This window comes from Sapajus apella, unplaced genomic scaffold (genome assembly GCF_009761245.1).
Source record: "Sapajus apella isolate SASKATOON/1434 unplaced genomic scaffold, GSC_monkey_1.0 scaffold85, whole genome shotgun sequence".
Classification (NCBI taxonomy): domain Eukaryota; kingdom Metazoa; phylum Chordata; class Mammalia; order Primates; family Cebidae; genus Sapajus; species Sapajus apella.
In genome coordinates this window covers 4,592,199-4,614,991 of record NW_022437025.1, presented here as the reverse complement: position 1 = coordinate 4,614,991, position 22,793 = coordinate 4,592,199, and the positions used below count along the sequence as shown (strand labels likewise).

Genomic DNA, 22,793 nt, shown 5'->3' with positions numbered 1-22,793 from the left:
CCACACCTGCGAACCCCTCACACTTCAGCTGGCATTTGTTTTTTCACGCTAACAACCTCCTGCTTCCTAATTCGAGAAGCATCTATTGAGTCCCCACTGCATACACACCTGGCCTGACTGACTCCTGGGAAGTGGAGCAGTGAACCCGAAGGACCCCGACCTCAGGAGCCTGGAGCTCAGTGCTTTTCTACGGGTTCCCCCAAAGGGGTCCCGAGTGGCCTGGAACTAACAAAGGGGAGCTGAGGGGAGTGAATGCTGAGGGAGAGGACCTGAAGGAGACCTGGAAGGCTTCCTGGAGGAGGTGGGCTAGAGCTGGGAAAAAGCAGCAATGGCATTAGCTGGGGAAGCAGGAGCAGCACATGGGGTGGAGGAAACAGGCAGTGCAAAGGCTTGGTGGCACGAGAGCCCCAGAAACTTCTGTCCCTGGCTCCCTCCTCACATTTATCCACAACGTGATAAATGCAGTGACAGCTGCTGCTGCTCTGGGTCCTCGTCTGTCTGGCCCTGTTCCTGGGCACTGCAGAGACCACACCCCCAACTCAGACCCCCCATCCAGCACGCCTCCCACTTGGCACACCCCCCCCTCAGTACCCCCCCAGCACCCCTCACTGAGCACCCCCAGTTCAGCATGCCCACTCAGCACCCCCCAACTCAGTACCCCCAGCACCCCCCAACTCAGTACCCCCAGCACCCCCCACTCAACAATCCACACTCAGCACCCCCTCGCTTAGCATGCCCATCCACTCAGCATCCCCTCCCACTCAGCAACCCCTACTCAGCAACCCCCCCACTCAGCGTCCCCCCACACAATGCCCACTTACTTCGGAGGCCCTGGGACAGGTGCGTGCTGCTGCCCACTGACACGGGCAGGGAGCACTTCTGGCACATGCATTCCTTCCCATTGAAGGTCACTCGGTCCCCGGGGGGGAAGGGCAGCCTGAAACAAGAGAGCTCATTACCAGCCAGGCCCACCTCCAGCTCCTCTCTGGGGGACCCCTGCCCCAGAGCAAGCAACCGGGGCCAATGTCTCCCCAGGGCCTCGCAGAGGTACCACTCACAGGCCAAGGACGAAGGGCCTCTCCACCCAGGCACTGCTGCGTCCTCACAACAGGACCTCAGGTAGTCACTGACATCTGAGCCTCAGTTTTCTCATCTACCAACAGGCAGAATCATTGCACCTAAGGCGGCAGTGAGGACCAGACAAGGGCCAGCCCCGTGCTTGGCACACAGCAACATGCCAGGCTTCCTGGACCACCAGCCCCTCCAGCCCACCCTGCCTTCTCGGCCACATGGGATCCCTTATCCATATCAGCTCGGCACCAAGGGCAGCAGCTATGCCGACTGGGCATCTCCTGTGTGCTCAGGGCCAGCTATTGTGACAGGTGCCCCATAGGTATGACTCATTAATAACCCCACGTCACTCAACTGAGTGTTCGCTTCATGTTTTCTCTACAGGTGAGAAACTGGAGTTCAGAGCTAGGACAATGTGGATACCAGTCAGATTCAGAATCAAACCAAGACCTGTCTGGCATCAAAGTTCCACGATTTAGCTGCTTGGGCCTCCTAAGAAGGCAGTGTCTTTAAAAGCACACCTCATAGACAGGAAGATGCTATATAGTCAGAGCCTGTCTTTATTTAAAATTCTGGCATTTTGCTCTAAATGAGTTGTTTGCATTTATTTCAATTTTAAAAAATATTGCATTAAAATAGCATGCGCTTGACTACTGAGTTTTTTGGCACCATTTTAAAGTCTCCATCGGCAGCAAGTGCCTGGAGCAAGGACGGATGAGGGACAGCAGAGCCGGCCCATCCCCCTGCAGCCCCGAGGATGTCTTTGGAGACTGAGGGGTGACTCAGGCAGCTGCATCTAGCAAGCTAAGGCCAGGCCACTGGCAGACGGGGCCAGAAGCACAGCCTAAAAATGCTGCCCTGTCCACCCTCAATAGCTGCTACCACCAAGCTCCCAGCAGCTGCTGCCCTTCCCCAGCTGAGCCCGGCCAGAGAACCAGATGCTTTAAAGGAAGAAGGCTGTGGAAGTGTCAGTCCGCAGGTGCCCTTTAAAGCCCCTTCTTGGCCAGGCACTGTGGCACACACTTGTAATCCCAGCACTTTGGGAGGCCAAGGTGGGAGGATCACTTGAGGTCAGGAGTTTGAGACCAACCTGGCCAATGTGGTGAAACCCTGTCTCTACTAAAAACACAAAAATTAGCCAGGTGGGGTCGCAGCTACTCAGGGGGCTGGGCCAGGAGAATCGCTTGAACCCGGGAGGCAGAGGTTGCAGTGAGCAGAGATTGCATCACTGCACTCCAGCCTGGGCGAGAGTGAGATTTCATATCAAAAAAAAAAAAAAAAAGCCCCTGCTCAAACACCTTCATTGGACTCCATCTGTCTTCTTCAGGGAGGGCACCATGAATTCATGGTTGAATGAATGAATGGGTGAATAAGTGAAGGACGGAAGCTCCCCTAGGAAGCCACATTTGGCCTGTTCTCTCCTGCTGGGACCCTGACTGGCCTCTCACCAGGGCCTCACCAGGGCCTTCTCTCTGAAGCTGAGACCACCGTGCCTTGCCCTGCTGAAGGCCTGCCAGAGCTCCCACCTATGTGGCTGGCATCCAGTGCCCTTGGTTCCTGCAGCATGTTCCTGTGCTCCCACTGGGCCAGTGCCTGCTCCTGGGGACCCAGAACAAATACAGGCTGAGCTAGGCCCAGGGCCCTCTCCTCCCATCCACTGCCTGGGAGCCTGTGCGGCTCTCCCACGCCCGTGTGAGTGCTGTGGTCTGCTGTCCCCTGTGTCTCGGTGTCTTGCAGCCTCCCTGTCATGGAGATCTTGTGTGGGAGTCCCTCCCCATCCCTGGATGTGCTTGGAGCAAATCTCTGGCTGCGTAACCCAGAGCAAGTGACTCAACCTCTCGGAAATGCTTCTCCCCTATAAAACAGGACCGAGAACCCCTGCGTCCCAGGGCTGTATTCACACATTCCTTCACCCACAGCACATCCTGCCTGCTGTGACCTATTGCCTGACCTGGGAGGGGCTGACCCAAGGGCAGCTATGCTTTTATTTCCTCAACTTTATTGAGGTGCACTGTGACAAATGTGTACACCCATGTAACTGCCACCACCACAGTCATGATGCAGAACATTCCGTCCACTGCAAAAAGCCCCTGTGGCTGTGTGCAATCACGCTGCACACTACCTCTGGCCCCAGGCACCGTGATCATCACTGTCACCATGGCCCCAGGCACTGATTGTCACCGTCACCATGGATTAGATTTGTCTTTCTTTGAGGAATCACAGAACACGTTGTCTTTGGTGTTGGGTCAGTGTCGTGGTTCTGAGATTCACCTGCACTTGTGTCCCTGTTGATCCTTTGAGTGTTCCACCCCACGGATAAACCACAGTGGGAATTCCATGCCACTGCCGGGGGCTTTGGGCTGTTTCCAGTGTGGGGCTGTTACAAATAAAGCTGTTAAGCATAGTTGCCAACACGCCTCTCCGCAGACACATGCTTTCTTTCCTTTTCGGTGAATACATAAGACGGGTTTTCTGATCATAGGCTCTGTGTGTTTAACTTTATCAGAAATGGCCAGACTGGTTTCCGTGGCAGCTGTGGGAACCATGCTGCATTCACCACGGCACCGGAGGGACGGTCCTCTGGCTTCACATCCTCACCAGCACTTGCCACGGTCCACCTTTTTAGTTTGAGTTGCTCTGATGGAGGTAAAATGTCATTTCTTTGTGGTTTTCATTTGCATACCCCTGTGACTAATGACAGTAAGCATTGTTTCATGTGTGGTGTTGGCCATTTGTATACATACATATACATATATATTTTAGATGGAGTCTTGCTTTGTTGCCCAGGCTGGAGTGAAGTTGAACGATCTGGACTCACTGCAACCTCCGCCTCCTGGGTCCAAGTGATCCTCCTGCCTCAGCCTCCCGAGTAGCTGGGATTACAGGCACCCACTGCCACACCTGGCTAATTTTTGTATTTTTAGTAGAGATGGGGTTTTGCCATGTTGGCCAGGCTGGTCTTGAACCCCTGACCCCAAGTGATCTGCCCGCCTCAGCCTCCCAAAGTGCTGGGATTACAGGTGTGAGCCATTGCGCCCAGCCTCTTTTGTCCATTTTTAACGGTAATTTTAGTCTTCTTATTATCGAGTTGTAAATAATAAGCATTTATATAGCAGTGCCTCATCGGACACAGGCATGCTCCACCAGCTGATGGCTTGCTGTTGCAGTTTCTCATTTTGCGTTTCCTTCAGCCCACAAAAGTTCCTAAGTTTATTTTGGTGCAGGTTGGCTGGCAACAAATTCTCTCAGCTTTGTGTGTCTATAAACGTCTTTGTATTGCCTTCGTTTCTCAGTAATGGTTTTGACATTACTTTGTTCACATACAATATAATGTACGATGTAAAATGGCTTCTAGCATATTCAGAGTTATGCAACTCTCACTATAGTCAATTTTAGAACAATCTCATCACTCGCAAAAGAAGTCCCATACCCTTTAGCAGTCTTGCCTTCATTTTTGGAAGCTTTTTGTGCTTAGTATAGAATCATTTGATAGGTGTTTTTCTTTCAGCATTTAAGAAGTGTGGTTCTATTGTTTTCTAGCATACATAGTTTCTGATGAGAAGTCTGGAGTCGTACGTTTGTTCCTCCGTAAATAATTTTTTTTTCGTCTTGCAGCTTTTAAGATTTCTTTTTAGCACTGGTTTTCAGCAATTTGATGATGGTAGAGTTGGTAGACTTTGATGTGTTTATTCTGTTTGAAGTTCATTGAAATTCTTGGATCCATATGTTTACAGTTTGCACCCAATTTGCAAAATGTTCAGCTATGACTTCTTTAAATACTTTTTGGTCTTCCCCATCCACCTAGATAGGGAAATAGATCTACACCCACAGATCACTGAGCTGCTTTTCGTGTTTTTCAGTCTTTTTTTTCTCTGCTTAAGTTCGAATTCTTCCTCTTGCTGTGCCTTCAAGTTTACTGGCATCTTCTTGTGAAATACGCAATCTACTGCTAATTCCTTTTAGGAGATTTCCCACTTCAGCCATTATATTTTGCATTTCTACAGGCATACCAATGGCTTCTTTTTACATTTTCCATAACTCTATTTATGTTCATGTTTCCTTAAAATACTTAAACATATTTACAGTAGCTATTTTAAAGTCACTATCTGCTCATTTCACCATTCCTGTCATTTCTGGGCCTATTGCCACTGACTTTTCTTCTGGCTTGGGGTCACATTTTCTAGTTTCCTTTTATTAGATTGCTGCTTTTTACTATTAATTTTTTTTTTTTTTTTGAGATGGAGTCTTGCTTGGCTGCCCAGGCGGGAGTGCAGTGGCCTATGTTGGCTCACTGCAATATCTGCCTTCCAGGTTCGAGTAATTCTCCTGTCTCAGTCTCCCAAGTAGCTGGGACTACAGGCGTGCGCCACCACACACAGCTAATTCTTGTATTTTTAGTAGAGATGGGGTTTCACCATGTTGGTCAGGCTAGTCTTGAACTCCTGACCTTAAGCAATTCACCCACCTCAGGCTCCCAAAGCGCTGGGATTACAGGTGCGAGCCACTATGCCCAGCCCTTTACTATTACTTTTAATGACAAAATTCACAATTACTTTGGCAACAACCTAATACAACTAGTAATTTCTTTCTTTTTCCTTCCTTCCTTCTCTGTCTTTTCTTTCTTTTTCTTTCTTTTCTCTCTTTCTTTTCATTCTCTCTCTCTCTTTTTTTTTAGGGTCTTGCTCTATTACCCAGGCTGGAGAACAGTGATGTAATCATAGCTCACTGCAGCCTCAAAATCCTGGGCTCAAGCAATCCTTTCAACTCAGCCTCTCAGGTACCCAGGACTACAGGCATGCACCACCATGCCAGGCTAATTTTTAAGTTTTTTGTACAGACAGGGTCTTGCTATGTCATACAGGCTGATCTTGAACTCCCAGCCTCAAGTGATCCTCCCATCTTGACCTCCCAAAGTGGATGGATTACAGGCATGAGCTGCCATGCCCAGCCGTCACTAGCAATTTTTGATTGGCTATTTAACACTTATAAATTTTATGTTGTTGTATGCTGGATTTTTAAACATCTTCTTGTGAAAAGTGTTGGGCTTTGCTCTGGCAGGGAGTTTATTTGCAGATCAGTATGACTTAAAAAAAAATAATCAATTTAAACAACAGAGGTGGGGTCTCTTTACGTTTCCCAAGCTGGTCCCCAATCCTGGTCTGAAGTGATCCTCCTACCTTGGCCTCCCAAGGTGCTGGATTATGGGTGTGAGCCTCCGTGCCGAGCCGGCATGATGTTTCTGAGGGTCGTGCTGTACTTTGGTAGAGCAGGTTCACTGTAGCCCCCACTCCAGGGCTGTTTTGTCCTCTGGATAAGGCCTGTCTCTTTGGTGTCCACACTGCATGCCCTGGCATTCAACAAGGAACCTCTGCCCTGGACAGGACTCAGCTGTTTCCCAAATCCAGGAATTGTTTTGCTTGCAGCAACCTGCTCATTCTCTGACCCACTGTGTGAAATTCTTCTATGACTACAGGGCTTCACATGTGGTCAAAGACTCCCAGGCCCCATGTAGATGGGCGCTCTTGCTCTGCCGTGCCCCCACCCCTCTGGGCTTCTGCCCACCACGCTCCAGCTGCACCTTCCTTTCTGGTCACTGTCTCCTGGCTCAGGACGATGCCACGGTCTCCTCGGGTCTCGCCCCCAACGCCATGCTATCCTTCCGGAGCTGCCCCCAGGAAGGAAGCTGGGCGATCACAGGCCTCGCCTCACTGTTTCCTCCTCTTAGTTCTGAGCTCTAGGTTCTGGAAACGGTTGTTTCGTATGTTTTGTCCAGTTTCCTAGTTGTTGACGGTGGCTGGACAAGTCCGGTCCCAGTGACTCCAACACGACCAGAGTTGTCTGTTATTATCGGTAAAATTATTAATAGAGTAACCAGAGGCGATCTCACAGCAACTGTGAGATGGTAACCCTCATCTCTAAGCTACGTACACAAAAAGCAAACAGGCGGATAATCCCTGGGAGAGGTCTGACCCAGGTCATGCCATGATGACACAATCCCTAGGGTGTCTCTCTCCCTGGAAACACTTCTTGCCATGGTCCCCTCCTGTCCTCTGCATCCTCTGACAAAAGTTCCATTTCTGTCCCGGGCACACGCTGTAACCACAGGGAGCTGCTTTGGAAACAACATTGAAAACGCCCCTGCAAGCTGGGTGTGGCGAGGCAGGGAGTGCAGGACAGAAAATACGCTGCTTTCATGTTTTCATTCTTTGTTTTCTGGAAACAGAACATTTCCTGTGGGAGGAACGGGTCGGGGGCTGCGGAGGGAAGGGGGAGGCAGGGGCCGCGTGGGAAGGCTGCCTGCGGGACGCACGGGCTTGCCGTGTCACGCAGGCTGCTCTTGAACTGGCCTCGACCCCGTCTCCGCAGCCAGCCCTCGCGGCACGCTTGCTCGGTGCCAGGCAGCAGACCCAGAGAGGAGCAGCCAGCCCGCCCTGGCGGAGCTCCCTGGAGGAGGGTGCAGACTGCGGCCCGGGTGGGGGGGCACAGGAGGGCGCGGGAAGAAGAAAGGAAGGGAGGGCGGGAAGGAGAAAGGCCCGCTCACTCACCGGCACACGGCGCACACGAAGCAGTCGGGGTGGTAGGTCTTGCCCAGCGCCGACACCACCTCGCCCTCGATGAACTGGTCGCAGCTGAAGCAGCGGGTGCCGTAGAGCCTCTGGTAGTCCAGCGTGCAGATGTACTCGCCCTCCCGCACGAAGAAGCCGCCCTCCGCCAGGTCGCAGCCACATGCTGGGGAGGACGGGCGGGGCGGCGTCAGCGGCAGAGGGGACCATCTCCGTGTCCCCACCCAGGTCCCAGGTGGACCCCCCTCCACGAGCACGCCACCACCTGACACGAGCCCCGAGGCCTCGGCACACGCTCGGGGCAGCTTCGGCACTCGCTCGGGGCAGCTTCGGCACTCGCTCGGGGCAGCTTCGGCACACGCTCGGGGCAGCTTCGGCACACGCTCGGGGCAGCTTCGGCACACACTGGGGGCAGCTTCGGCACACACTGGGGGCAGCTTCGGCACTCGCTCCGGGCAGCTTTGGCACACACTGGGGGCAGCTTCGGCACTCGCTCGGGGCAGCTCCGGCACGCACTCAGGGCAGCTTCGGCGCACTCTCGGGCCAGCCCTCGGCATGCGCTCAGGGCAGCTCTCCACACACGCTCGGGGCAACTTCGGCACACACTGGGGGCAGCTTCGGCACACACTGGGGGCAGCTCTCCACACACGCTCGGGGCAGCTTCGGCACACACTCGGGACAGCCCTCGGCATGCGCTCAGGGCAGCTCTCCACACACGCTCGGGGCAGCTTCGGCACGTGCTCGGGGCAACTCCAGCACCACTCGGGGCAGCTTCGGCACCACTCGGGGCGGCTTCGACACACACTCGGGGCAGCTCCGGCACCACTCGGGGCAGCTTCGGCACGCACTCGGGACAACTCCGGCACCGCTCGGGGCAGCTTCGGCACGCACTCGGGGCAGCTTGAGCACGCTCTCGGGGCAGTTCCGGCACCACTCAGGGCAGCTCACTCGACTCTCGGGGGCCGGGCTCCTGCGACAGGCTCCAGCTCTGGCCCCTGGCCTGGCGTTGAGTGGACTTTCCTAACAGAAGCTGGGAAAAGGGCGCTGACTGGGACAAGAGCCGGGCTCCCCCGAGGGGCTGCCCAGCCTCCCACCCTCACTAGGGGCCCCCAGCCTCCATGACCCCACCAGGGATGGCCCCTGGGCCCTTCCTGTCCTCAGCGGGCTGTTTCCAGCACTGGGCATCCAGATCAGGAAGGGGCTAACGCCTGGTCACCTACTGTGTGCTAGACCTCATGCTGGGGCTGAAGGTCCCTGGGAGGACGGATCATGTCCTTGCGGTCAGTCCCTCCAGTCCACCCCGAGGCTTCCCGGGCCCTCCCCCACTCGTCTGTGTCTCCACGTCCCCATGGCCCTCGACGCCTGTCTCCCCACAGCATGGCCGAGGCCAGACCCTGCAGGAGGAGAGGGCCTGTGGATTCCTGAAAGGGAAGCTCTTCGTCTCTTTTCCCAACAGACACCTGCCCCAGGACGCTGAAGCCCGGAGCTCCGTGGAGGGGTGAGGGACCTCTGCCAGGTGGGGAAGGGAACACTCCCCCTGAGGACAACCTGCCCGTCACCACCAGCTCAGAGGCCCCCAATCTGCGTCCTGAGACATGAGCGCATTCCTCCCATAAGCTCCCCTCCAGTGCCAGGGCAACGTGGGAGCCACGCGTGGTTTCAGAGGGAGCGGCCCACAGCCTCCCCCAACCCAGTTGGCCCAGGGAGGCCCTGCTGGAGTCACAGAAGAAGCCCCTGCCGCCCCAGCCCCACTGGCCTGGTCAGTGCTGGGTCCTGCCTGCTGGGTCAGTGCAGCTCCCAGCCACCGCGGAGGGGCTTTGAGAAAGAAACCATGTAGCCCTCATTAATTTAAAGCTGACATCTAAAAGTTTTCATCACCATGTGAACTGCTTGCAAAGGATGCTGTTTCTACATATTGTAAATATGGGTGCCTTTAACGTTTGGAGGGCATCCAGTGGGATATCGAGGCCAAAGTAAGACCCTCAATATCTGCCTAAAAACCCTTGACGGCACTCTAGGAGCAAACCAGCTGGAAGCACCAGTGTGGCTGGAAAACTTTCATTCTGGGATTTAGTTGTCTCCATTTCTCCAAAGAGAAGTTCGCCCTTCTGATAGGGTGAGACGTAAGCCGAGCAGCTTAGATTCCAGACGCCGGAGCTGCCTGGGTTCGAATCCCAGCTTCACCCACATAGTGCACTGTGTGTCCCTGGGCAAACTCCTTAACCTCTCTTGGCCTCCTTGTCCTCATCTAGAACACAGAACGTATTTCAGGGGGGCGCACGGCAGCACAGAGAGCATCCCGTGAGCCAGTGCGACGTGAGACCTGAGTCCCGCCTGGCCCAGCGTCGAGGCCCGGGCTGCTGCTGTAATGGCCGGAGATGCTGACTCTGAATTTCGTCTCAATGTGCGAATGAAAACCCAGAATGAAACCCAGCCTGGGCGGTCTGGGAGGGAAGAGGGAAAGGTGTAAGATGCCTGCACTCACTCCTCCCAGGTGTTCTGGGGCGTTTATGAGAAACAGCCAAGGGCTCCCAGCATCAAAGGGAAGCTCCAGGCAGCTGGGCCTCAGCCTCAGGCCAGGGCAGCAGTGCTCTGCACGCACGTTCTGGCTCATGAAAACCCAGAATGAAATCCGGGCCGAGGGTGAAAACGCTTTGTCTGATCTGCACCATAGGGTAGACCAAGCAAACGCATCCCGACTGTGGAGGAGCAGAGACTCCGGGGCCTCACTTTGGAGAGTTCTAGTATTCTGATATCAGCGCCGCCAGCACCGAGGCAGCGGCGGGGCGGCGGTCGGCACACGGCACTGATGGCTCTCACCGCTCTGCATTTGTCTATTTCTCTATTCTTCATAAGACGGCATGGGCTGTGGCTTGAAGGAGAAACGGGGGCAGTGGCTCTAGCGACCCACTCCAGCGCCCTGAGGCCCCTCCCAGGAGCACCAGGCAAGTTAGCATGTCCAGCCCCAGCCGTTACCTGGGAGGTTGCTGGTCAGATTCTAGCGGTCCTGAGTATGCCAAGGTCACCGCAAGGCGGTTAGATCCCAGACCTCTGTCTGCTAAAAGTAAAACGTTCAAGTCCCCTGGTCATTTTAGAAATCCTTATGGACACAACACATTGTTCTTATATTGCATTTTGCAATTTATCAAATTAGCACAGACACTGGGGACAGGCAGGGCAGGTGGGGGGATGGGAGCACCATCCTTCAGGCACACGCTGCGGTCATTTACGAGAAACAGGCAGGAGACGGTAGCGGGCAGGCGGGGACAAATGTGAATCAGCACCGCTTTCTGGAATACCATTTGGCACTGACGCTAAGGAATGTGAAAACTGTTGCCGCCCTTTGACCCAGCAGTCCCTCTCCTGGGATCCATCCCAAGGAAATGTCCATGACTGCCACAGTTCCCTGCATTATGGGGACAATAAAATGCCATAGATGTCACAAATAGATGCCTGGGCTTTAGTGTCAGGTAGCCTGAGCTTGAGCTTGAGTCCTTGCTCCTACCATTTCCCAGCTGTGTGACCTTGGCATAGTTACTTGCCCTCTCTGAACCTCAGAGTCCTTATGTGTAGAACAGAGTTAGCAATACCAGCCTTCTGTGGTGGCTGTGAGAAGCCAATGGGTTGAGGTCTAAAAAGCCGATTAGCCCAGCGTCTGGCTGGAAATGATGTCAGCACCCACCAGTGCAACAGGGACGACTGAGTTTACTGTGGGGCATGTGCTTGAAGGAATTTGGGAGGATATTGACATGAGTGTTGAAGAATGCGTATAGTGAGGAAGGTGCCCACACGCTAACTGACGTGAACGAATCAGGTGTACGGCACCTTCAAATTTTAAAGAGACTCAGACAAAGGGAAGACCAGAGGAATATACACCCAGACCCAAGCAGCAGCCATCCAGGGTGCTGTCCACCGCTGCTCTCTGTTTCTCTATATGGGTGAGTGGAAGGAGATGCCAATTCACATCAAAACACACAGAAAACAGAGAACCCCGGGGGCGTGAGCGAGCCTGAAGCTGGGCCAGGGCTCCAGGGCTGGGCAGTCATTGCAGTGCCGAGTCTTGGCCCAGCCTGGCTCAGGGGCCCCTTCCGTGAACAACAGGGCAGATGTCATCTGAGATTCCTCCTGCCGGGACTTTCACAACCCTGCCATGTGATCCCGACACTCCTGGCGCCCTGCGAGTCTCAGGCTGTGCGGAAGGAACAAGGAGTGCCCTGGGCCGGGGCCGAGGCCCACCTGTCTGGAGCTTCCCTTTGAGGCTGGAGGCCCATGGCTGTTTTTCATAAACGCCTGGAATGCTCCGGAAGCGCGTGTGCAGGCATCTCACACCACTCCTTCATTCCTCCCAGCCTGCCTAGAACAGGTGGCTATTTATAGTCCCAGATGGAAGTATCTGCAGGGACAATGCCACCTGCCTTACCCACGCAGTTCACGGCTCTCCTCCCGGACATGCGTCCTTCCCTCCCTGCCTATTTTCTTGGCTCCTGCTAAGGTTGTGGACTTGCTCAGTTCTGCTTCCAACAGGACCAGAAGATGCCTGCCTTCCCGAGGGTACATGTGGATATGGCTTCGTCTTTTCATTGTTGCAGTGTCCCTGGGCATTCCGAGGAGGGACATGACAGACCACAGTGAAAACAGCATACTCCCAAAGCACAGAACTCAGCCACCCTTCCAAGGCCAGGTGCACCAGATTCGTTTCTCCAGGCGCTCTGTGCTATGGGTTTGACGTATTTATGTTCAACATGTGTTCGCATTTGTAGGGTAAGGACAGGGCCAGCTGGATCTCAAAGACATCCAGAATCAGACATCTTCACACTCCTCATCCCAGCCGCTGTCAGCTCCAGCCTTGGCACCTGCTCCTGCCTCTGGCCTCCTTCTGACTCCTGTCCTGGTCTCCCTCACCAATGAGCGCCCAGCAATCCATGGAAACCTGTGAGGACAGAGCGGGACCCTCCTCTGCACTTCCTCGCCGGCATCAAAGCCATGGTCCTCACAGGGACGTGGCGGCTCACCCTTCCTTATCCCTTTGTCATTCTGCTCCAGCCACATGGGCCTCCTGCTGTTCCCACACCTGCCTGCTTTAGGCTGTGCGCTGGCTGTTCCTCTGGTGGGAACGCTCTTCCCTCACATGAGTGAATGACTAACTCCCTCATCTCTTTCCAGGCTTGGCCCGAAGATCACCTCCTCCGTGAGGCCCACCCTGACCACCCAGTTTGCATCTTTCCTTCCCTAGCAGGGAACACTTTCTAGCACATGATGAAATTTGCTTCTTTATCGTGTTTATCATCTGTTTCTTTGCATTAGAACTGGTCCCTGTGAGGACAGGATGTCTGTTTTGTTCACGGCTGCCTCCCAAACACCCTGAACCGTGCCTAGCACATAGTAGGTGCTCAATAAATAGTTGTCAAATGACTTTTACTTAGAAAACCTGGGTTGAGACACTTGCCTAAGATCCACATAAGCTGTGGGTGACAGAGGTGGAATTTGAATCCCCAAGCCTGGGGCAGCCATGGACAAAAGGATAATCATAAGATTTCTTTCACAGATTTTCCCTGGTAAACTGAGGCACGAGTAAATGCCTGGGTAGTGGGAACCCAACACAGTGGGACCTCTCGAATCAGAATTGGGTTGTGACACAATCGTCTTCCCTGATAGCAGACCCTGCTTTGGCTCACCTGGTGACGTGCCTACCGAGGGTGGCCATGGCTGGGCTAAGTCAGTCACGACCCTCCTGTTCCTCTTTGTCAGGGGAGGGTGAATGTTTGACAGAGTTCTGGCCAGTGAATCATATGAGGAGTCTTTGGTGAACTACAGGGAAAGGGCTCTCCTTCCTAATGAGAGGGAAGGTTACGCAAGGAGAGGGCCTTTGCCTGCGCACATCTCCAGGCTGGATGCCATGCTGTGAGTGTGATGTTGGAGCAGCGGCAGCCATCTGAGACCGTGAGGAGAGGTGTGATGTTGGAGCAGCAGCAGCCATCTGAGACCGTGAGGAGAGGTGTGATGTTGGAGCAGTGGCAGCCATCTGAGACCATGAGGAGAGGTGTGATGTTGGAGCAGAGGCAGCCATCTGAGACCATGAGGAGAGGTGTGATGTTGGAGCAGAGGCAGCCATCTGAGACCATGAGGAGAGGCACTGCTGACATGCACAGGGGGCAGTGTGGGAGAGGGAGCATTTGGGCATCTGTGATGACCCCGGTGACTTGTTTAATTAGCCAACCCTGGGGTAGGGGTGTGTGTCTACCTCCAGACTTCATGTTAAGAAGATAAATGCCCATGATGGATATTTATGAGTTGGGTCTTCTTTTCATTCATCCCGAAGTACCCTCAGTGATTCATGCGCAGCATTCTCAGGAGAGCGTGGAGAGACTGACCCAAGACAGTGCGGTCCTTATGTTAAACAAGTGCTGCTCACTTGAAAGCGTGAGGGAAATCTTAGTTACTCCGTGCTGTTCTCCAGCAGGAGAAGCACAGGGCCCCGCACGGAAGGCAGAGCTTTCCTAGGGGAAGGGTGGCCACCACCCTGGCTGCTGGATCTGCAGAGCCAACAGGCCTGGCACACGTGCCTGGCACAGAGTGAGACTCTGACTGGCTGTGGGTGTATCTGCTGGATCTTGGCACTGGGCCTGCCCTCAGACCCCTGCCACTGCTGGAGCCCACGGTCATTAATCATCTTGGTGATGGAGTGCGTGTCCCCGGCCCTGGGCCAGCCTGCCATTGACACTGTCTCGTCCCACCGCCTGTAGCTGCCGAGGAAGAGGTTAGGGTTATTCCCACATCCACTGGAGGAGACAGGGGAGGGGGACCCGGGGCAGCCCCCACCACCCATAAAGCCCCGGGGTCACAGGAGGTGATGAACTTGACTCTGGGATCTGATGCATGCCCAAGGTCTGTGCTTACAGAAATCCTTTCAAATAAAGTGTAAGCTTCCCCTTTGTCTTTTAAAATAGGCTTTTAAAAAAAGCCCTCTAATGGATTTTGCTTTTTAGAAATGTGGCAAATGTATTTTTATGGAGAAAAAATTAGACCAGACAAATCCCACGATGCCCTGGAAAGCCCTAATGAAACGCATGAAATCTACCAGCTGCAGGGAGAGAAAGGCCAGGGCGGCGGCCACGCCTTCTCCCAGGGGAGTTGCGGGAATCCTGAGGTTCAGGAAGGCAGACTACCTGCTTGTTTACATTAATGCGTGAGGCTGAAGGCCAGCCACGCTCACGCCCACAGCTCGTCACCCACTCCCAGAAAACAAATCCTTCCCCGCATGTGCCAGAGTGTGTGTTGTTCATGTCATCATTCTTACAAAGCACTCCCCAGAGCTGCCGTCCTGGGGGCGTCCCTTGGTTCCCCCATATGAGGACTCGGCTTCCTGCTGCCTTTGTCAGGGCAGTGGTGATGGGGTACCCGGGACGTCAGGGTGCCGTGGGGAGACTTCACTGGGGCCCGAGCCAGGCTGTAGATATACAGGGGACTCCTGGAGCCAGGTGATTCTTGGGGCATCATGTGCTCCCAGTGATGTCCCTGATAGTCACCCACATCCTTGGACGGAGAGTCTCAGCATCTCTGAAAGGCGGGGCTGAGGTCTGCCTCAGCCCAAGGGATCCACGGCATTCCCACTCCTGCTGGAAATGGTGCAGCCCCCTTGGGTCCCGGGGCCAATGGAGAGCTGGCTGGGCTCAGCAGATTCCCTGAGTCACTGACCCCTGCAGGGCCCCATGGGCCTCGCTGTGGACTCTGGCCTCCTCCAGGGCCAGCGGCTCCAGGTCGTTTCTCGGATGTTCCCCTTTTAGCAGTGGGACAGTCTAGGCTGGTGGTTTTCAAGTTTCCTTTCCAAGCAACAGGACTGTACACACAGTCTTTACGCAGCGCCTGCACACACAAACTGGACAAGTGGACAATGGCCGCGCTCCGGTGGGCAGGGCTGGAGACACCACCCACTGCCCTCCTGCTCCCCCCACATCCGGGGACCCTCAAGGCGCCTCCACAGAAACCCAGGAGGGAAGACCCTGGCCCAGGAGCTGCAGACAGGCCAGGCAAGCTCCCAGCCTCCAGACCTCAGTGTCCCCCTCTCTGAGACGCAGTCACATGTCCCCGCTGGGCTGCTGGCGCCGGGAGGATTCCCGTGTCTGGAGCGGCCTTGCTTCTGGCAGGCAGATCCCCACTGTCTGGAGCCAGCACACCACCTCCCCTGCGAAGTCCTCTCTGGCATCTTCTAAATCCTTCCCTCTGGGTACCAACCACACACATGTGCTTAGTTTTCACTATCAAAAGTCATCTTTTCAAATCGTATCACACACCTTACCCATCATCAACTCCCTCACCAGACAGTGACAGTGAACACCAGACAGTGAACAAGCGAAAGCTTGCACCTTCTTTGTCTTTAGAACTTTCCAGAGCCTGGCGCACAGCGGGGCCTCCTAGACCCTTTGCGGAGCAGATGAGTGCAGCCAGCAACCTTTGGATGGGTCTGCCAGACTTCTGATGAAAATCATGACACTGCATTATCGGCTGTAGCACATTTCCTAATTTTCTTTGCCCAGAAAAAAGCAAGCCGTCAGCACACTGGGGTTCACTGGGTCGTTACGGTTAAGGGATTGTGAATCTCCAAATGGCCCGGGGGCTGTCACGGCAAACCTGTAGAATGCAGGCATGGACGGGGCCGCGCACCGCAGCAGGGATGTGCAGTGTCCTTAATGCAATTCCTTTAAGACGGCAAACTCCTTGGGTCAACAGCCATCAGACTGGTTTGATTTGCACATCCCTTCCCCCAGTGCTATTTTTAATCTGTTTTTAGAAAATTAGCAACGGCACATGAGCTATCTTTGTACAGGAAGTGAGAACAGGCTGGAGGGAGACTCTAGCACGGGCCGTCTCGGCTGGCAGGGCCTCACGTGATTTTTTTATTTCGTTTTACTTTTTTCTCATCTTTTCAGTATTATTGGAATTTAGTAGATTATTTACGTTATTGTTTTACAATCAGAGAGAAATGGAAGTGATTTTCATCAGGAATAACGGTAATGTGCTCGGTGCTGCTTCGGGTGGGGGTGCCCGCGTGCCTGTGGTCCAGCAAAGGTCCCGTGTTTCCCCCAGTGCTGAGTTCGTGCGGCTGACCATGGCCATTTACCTGTGTGGCTACGGTGCCCAGGTGGCCACCTTGCTCTGACCACAGGACCAGAATTCTCTGAGGCTGAGTGCAGCCACATGAGGACACCCCTGGGGACCTGGACCCTCATCCCCTGACCCTCCCCACTCCGACAATTTCTCCATCACACCCACAAGTGACAAGGGCTATGTTGAAAAGATCATGCTGTCCTATGAAGACTCCGTCCCCAGAGTGTTCTCCGGTAGCCCAGGCCTAAGCGGAGCTTCTCAAGGACACTCTGAGGACCTGGGATTGCCGCTGGAAGGCCTGTTTGAGGGGCTACAATGCAGGGGGCGGGGGCCACACTGCAGGGGGCGGGGCCAGGCTGCCGGGGGTGGGGCCACACTGCTGGGGGCGTGTCCGCTCACCTTTGCAGACGAAGCACTTGATGTGGAAGTACTTGTTCTGCACCCGCAGCACCTCGCCCTTGCACACATTCCCGCATGTGTTGCACAGGATGGCCGTGCTGGGCGACTTCTCCAGGGGGCTGGGAGCGGCTTGGGGCTGTGACACTGTCAGGAGAGAGAGGAGAGCGGTGTTAAAGGATGGGTATAGCAGCGCGTGGTGGCTCACGCCTGTGATCCCAGCATTTTGGGAGGCCGAGACGGGCAGATCACAAGGTCAGGAGTTCGAGATATGGCCAACATGGTGAAACCCCGTCTCTACTAAAATTACCAAAATTAACCGGGCATGATAGCAGATGCCTATAATCCCAGCTACTCAGGAGGCTGAGGCACAAGAATTGCTTGGGACGTGGAGGTTGCAGTGAGCCAAGATCTCGGCATTGCACTCCAGCCTGGGTGACAGAGCAAGACTCTGTCTTGAACAAAAAAAGGGGCGGGGGTGGATGTGTGAGGCATGAAGGTGAGCAGAGCAGGGTGTGAGGATGCAGAGCAGACCCTCCCAGCAGCCCCACGCCCACCAGCACAAGCCGGCAGAGCATCAGGGACAGTCTGTCGTCTCCTTTTGCCTGGGGACCCACAGGTGTCAGATTACAGAGGTGAGGGGCCAGAGGGCTAAGGCCATCTGGTCAACCCCTAGTGTGGGCTCCTGTCTACAGTAGCTCCATGCAGCGAGGGGCCCGGGCCACATCCACATGAATACCTGTGGCAATGAGGCCATCATCCCCCCAACCTGAAAGATGATCCAACTGCTGCTGCCTTCACCTGGCGCAGCCTTACCCTCCGGGGTCTCGGGGCAAGGCACCCCTCTGTGAGCTCAGTAACCCTCAGCAGCAGGAGCCAGCACCCTCTCTTCTGCAAGTACAGCAGCCATGGTCCTCAGGGGAGCTCACTTCAAATTTCCTCGGGGTCCTGGGACGTGGAGCTGAATATTGCTGCTGTTCCCTTAAATCCCCCTTAAAGCCACCACAGTTCAGGCTGTTTAAGGAGTAGCCGGCTGGATGGACAGGTCAGGATGGATGGTCATAGAGCCTGACTGTGGGGCTCCCGGGGACTGGGCAGGGTGACACACTTCTCATCACCACTCTCCCAAAGCATCTACAGAGACCAGTACCCAGGAAAGGGGCCACGGCACAGAAGCCTCAGGCCTGCCCTTCCAGGGGCTCCCCGTGGCCGTTAGGGATGGCCAGGTGAGCAACAGTGACTGCCAGGCGGCCGGGTGGGCATCACTTTGAAGCTTGAGGAGGAGTTGGTAGATGGAGGTGTGGGAGCTGGGCCTGGAGCCCCGCCAGGCACAGAGCTAGCCGCACAGGACCCGGGCAGAACCCAGGCAGTGGGTCCTGGGGTGCCGGCAGAGAGGAGCAGCTGATGCTTGGCAAGTGCTGGCCTGTGAGAGTGAATCAGCCTGGGGGCCAGGGCAGGCACAGGCGGCAGGCAGGAGGCTCTGTGGCCAGTGCTGTGCTCCGCAGAACAATGCCCCCAAGACGTCCCCATGCGAATCCCCGGAACCTGTGCCTACACCCCTGACAGGCGCTCGCAGGTGTGAGTAAGCTAAGGGCTTTGATGGGATATGATCTGGATGGTCTAGCTGAGCCCAATATCATCACAGGGGCCTTAAAATCAGAACATTTTACGACTGTGGCCAGAGGGAGACGTGACTGTGGAAGAAGGTCAGGGAGATGACACACTGCTGGCTTTGAAGGCAGAGGAAGGGGCCACAAGCCAAGGAATGTGTGTGCCTCCCGAAGCTAGAATAGGCAAGGAGAGAATTCTCCTCAGTTCCCAGAAGGAACCAGCCCTTCTCATACCTTGATTTTAGCCCAGCAAGACCTGGTGGCCCTGCGACCTCTGGAATTGTAAGCTAATAAACTTGTGTTGTGTTCCCTTTGCGGTCACTTGTTAGAGAAGCCAGGGAAGCTAATGCAGCTTCCCTGTCTGACCCATCAGACAGGCGGGGATACAGGGGCCGAGGCACCGAGCCGCTTCCCTCTGCATCCTCATCTGGGAGTGAGAGCCAGCGACAGCAAGCACCCCCCAATGCAGCAACCCAGGGCGGGCTTTCATGCGGCCAGCGCTGCGCCCCGTGCCTTCTGCTCATGCCAAATTCACCCTGAACGATCTCATTCAGAGACTGGACACCCAGACAACGGCTAGGTGCAGGAAAGCCAGTGCTCAGACCACACCCATAGCTGCCGGCCCAGGGCCGAGCCCGGCGTCGGCACCAGCCGGGAAGCCAGCTGCGCGGCAGACCCGCAGGGAGGCCACTGCTCTCCCTCGACAGCCCAGAGGCCAAACAACAACTCGGTCCCACATGGCCAGGACTTGACCCACAACTCACAGCTGTCCTCATTTGTGCCCCCGCTTTCCAGTTAGGCTCATTCAGAGAAAGCCAAGCACTCCCCTAACCAGTCACATGAGATGCCCCCTTCCGGGGGCCGCCTGTAGTCCCCTCAGGCCGACAGCCTCCATGGGGGCTCGCCGGGAGCCGTCCTTTCCCCTGGGAAAGTGGAGGCTTCCCCACTGTTTGCCTGCCCCTGTGGCCGACTCCCTTGCCATAGCGGCTCTGAGAAGGTCGAACCCACTTGTCCTCACGCCTTCCTTTATTTCCACAGCACTGTAATGCCAGCTCCTCCTGTCTTGATCTAGGTTCCCTTGAAGCCGGTCTCAAGATAAGGCTGGCCGTGCGGTGGTCTATTTCGGGGGTCCCAGGTGCCAGGTTGGAGTGAGGAGCCAGGAAGGTGAAAGCGTGTGGCAGATGTGTTATTGAGCCACTCCCAGAGTGGGTGGGGGGCCTCACGGCTTGGGGCCCTCCAGGAAACCCTGAGGAGCGTACCCCAGCCCATCCCTCAGAAGGAAGGGAGGCTGGGAAACTGGCCCCCCACCGCCTTTCCCTCCACTGCCTGGCCCCCGAGTGCAAGAGCTGCTCCAAGGGCGGAACCCCCAGCCCCTCTTCTGGGCTGCCTGGCATCTGGGCTGAGTGAGTTTCTGAGGCACAGAGCCAGGGACGCTGCAGGTGCCAGGGCTGGGCAGGCTGCAGGCGATGGCACACAGCCCACCTGGCTGCAGTGGAAACCACAGGTGGGCTGAGGGGTGGGACACAGGCCCAGAATGCACCTGCCACCCTTCATGTGAGAACTAAGCTTATTCACACACAGACGCACACACTCACATCTATTTACACAATTGCTCAACGCCAGCACTGATTGAGCTCGGGGCCTGGAAGTTCTCCTCACCCCCCTGGTAAAAATCCAGCAATTGCATCTCAGACAGAGGGGGCCATTTCCTCATCCAGTTCCACCCTGCCCCACCCATTTCCAGAATCCCCATCCCGGAAGCCAGCGATCTGGCCACCCATCCTCTCCTGCCCATGGTGGAACTGAGATGGGACAGCACGGAGGAGGAACCTGGGTCACACCGGGCAGCAGCTCTTCCCAGGCTGGGAAGAGACCAAGGGTGGTGGATGTCAGCTGTCTGGGGACGAGGGAGATGGGTCAGCCAGGGAAGCAGGCACAGGAAAGGAGATGAACAGCATGAAAAGTAACTTGGTGCCATCCTAGCCCTGCCTCTAATTTTACAACCTGGACAGGGCAGAGCCCAGCAAGGGTCCCCCTGGGCGCAGCCGCTGGAGGCCACTGCGGCCTTTCTCACTCTGGTGGAATCCACAGCAGGTTTGTCCCACATGCCTTTTGCTTGCAGTCATTGCAGAAACCACCTCATTGATCATTTAATAAAGACAGTGGGGAGGGGGCAGAAGGCGAAGGTTTTCTGGGCAGGTATCTAAGCCTCCTGGCGCAGAGCAAGGATTAGAACTGTGGACTCAACTTCAAATGGTGCCTCTCTTGGCCACGCGTGGCTCAGGCCACCGGGGCCCCTGTAAGCTGCTGTGTGAGTGACACACCTGGTCCACATCCGAGGCTCAGTCAGAGCTCACAGAAGTGGGGGCTGCAGTCTTCAAGACTCTTATGTTCTCCTCTATTGGCAACACGGAGAACAGCACACACAAGTCTCTTTGTGATCCGCTAAGGCGGGGTTCATGCTGCTGGAATCCGGCCCGAATCCAGCCTGAGAGAAGCATCAGCTTCAGATTCCCGGGAGCAGTGCTGGCGGCGGGGTCAGGTGGACTCTGAGGCAGCCTCAGCTTCTGCATGCTGTGACCCCAGGTAAGTCCCTGAAACTTCTGGCCTTCCGTCTGTGTGTCTGTCTGCTTCTCCAGCCAGGCATCTGTCCTCTTCTGCGTTACCTGGCCCCTGGGATGCTAGGACCATGGGCAAACTGGTGCTATGGTTCCCATAGCAACCAGCCCAGCAAACAGTAAGTGCTCAATACACAACTGCCATTGTTATTTTCGAGAACACTGGCCTGACATCACCCATTTCCAGGAGATTGGAAATATAGTTGGTCAGGGGTGGCGGGGGGTTGGGGGGAGCTACTAAGAGCGTGGACTTGCTTGGAGGCCCCAACCTCACCCACCTGGGCCGCCTTTGGGGTGTCCTGGGGCCGTAGGGTCGTGGCAGAGGCACTGCTCTCTCACCATGGGAGGTAGATACCGTGCCGTGAGGACCCCGCTGCCTCCAGGCAGGTGACGCTCCTACACATTTCCCTCCAGCTGGCCCTGCCCGGCCCTGGGACCACAGGTAGGTAAATTGGTGTGCACCTGCCTCCCAAGGGGGTTCATTCCTTGTCCGGCTGCAGCTGCCAAATTTTGAAGATGGGCACGCAAGGAGGCCAGGGAGGCAACGGCAAAACCCTGCGAAAGCAGGGGCCAGGCTCTCCTCAGTCCCCCAGAGCCTGGCCCAAAGTAAGCCATGTGCTTTATACCGAAAAGAGAAGTTTCAGGTTGTCCTTCGGCAGGTGAATGGATAGACGAACTGTGGTGTATCCAGACGATGAAATATTATTCAGCAACAAAAGAAGCGTGCCATCACACTGTGAGAAGGTATGGAGGAGCCCTCGTTGAATATGGCTAGCAGGAAGACGCCGGCCTGAAAAGGTTACGTCCTGCAGGATTCTAATGATGTGACATGCTGGAAAAGGCAGAACTAAGGAGACAGGGAAAGGATCAGTGGTGGCGAGGGCTGGGATCGACGGAGCACAGGGGATTCTTAGGGCAGTGACGCTGCTCTGGGTGACAGGTGGATCCACGGCACTGTGCATTTGTCCAAACCCACAGAACCTACAACATGAAGAGTGACCCTAATGTAAAGTGTGGACTTCACTTACTAACACATCCACGTTGGTACAGTTCTAACAAACGCATGTCAGCAGTGCAAGATGTTAATCACAGGGACATTGATGGTGGGGGGCACACGGGAACTCACTGTATCTTCTAGAAACCCAGAGCTGCTCTGAGAAATAAAATAATTAAAAAATTTAAAAATTCTAGGCGGGGCTCAGTGGCTCACACCTGTAATCCCAACACTTTGGGAGACCTAGGCAGGTGGACTGCTGAGGCTGGGAGTTCAAGACCAGCGTGGCCAACATGCCAAAACCCCGTCTCCACTAAAAATACAAAAATTAGCCGGGTATGGCAGTGCACACCTGTAATCCCAGCTAATCCCGGCTGAGGCAGGAGCATCGCTTGAACCTGAGAGGCAGAGGTTGCAGTGAGCCAAGATCACTCCA

At 55.2% G+C, this 22,793-nt stretch overlaps 1 protein-coding gene across 36 annotated transcripts in view; it reads right to left on the bottom strand.

Moving 5' to 3' along the window:
- The window catches only part of ABLIM2 (actin binding LIM protein family member 2), a 183,463-nt gene that overhangs the window by 114,630 nt on the left and 46,040 nt on the right, over positions 1–22,793 (bottom strand). For all 36 annotated transcript variants that reach the window (XR_004261560.1, XR_004261561.1, XM_032254094.1 and 33 more), the window contains exons 2-4: positions 17,139–17,282; positions 7,617–7,800; positions 822–937 (exon numbers count right to left, since the gene is read on the bottom strand). Coding sequence is in view for 34 of the 36 variants with exons in the window: in XM_032254094.1 (XP_032109985.1) it covers positions 822–937; positions 7,617–7,800; positions 17,139–17,282 (444 nt within the window). In the remaining 2 variants the exon portion in view is untranslated. The remainder of the gene's footprint in view (positions 1–821; positions 938–7,616; positions 7,801–17,138; positions 17,283–22,793) is intronic.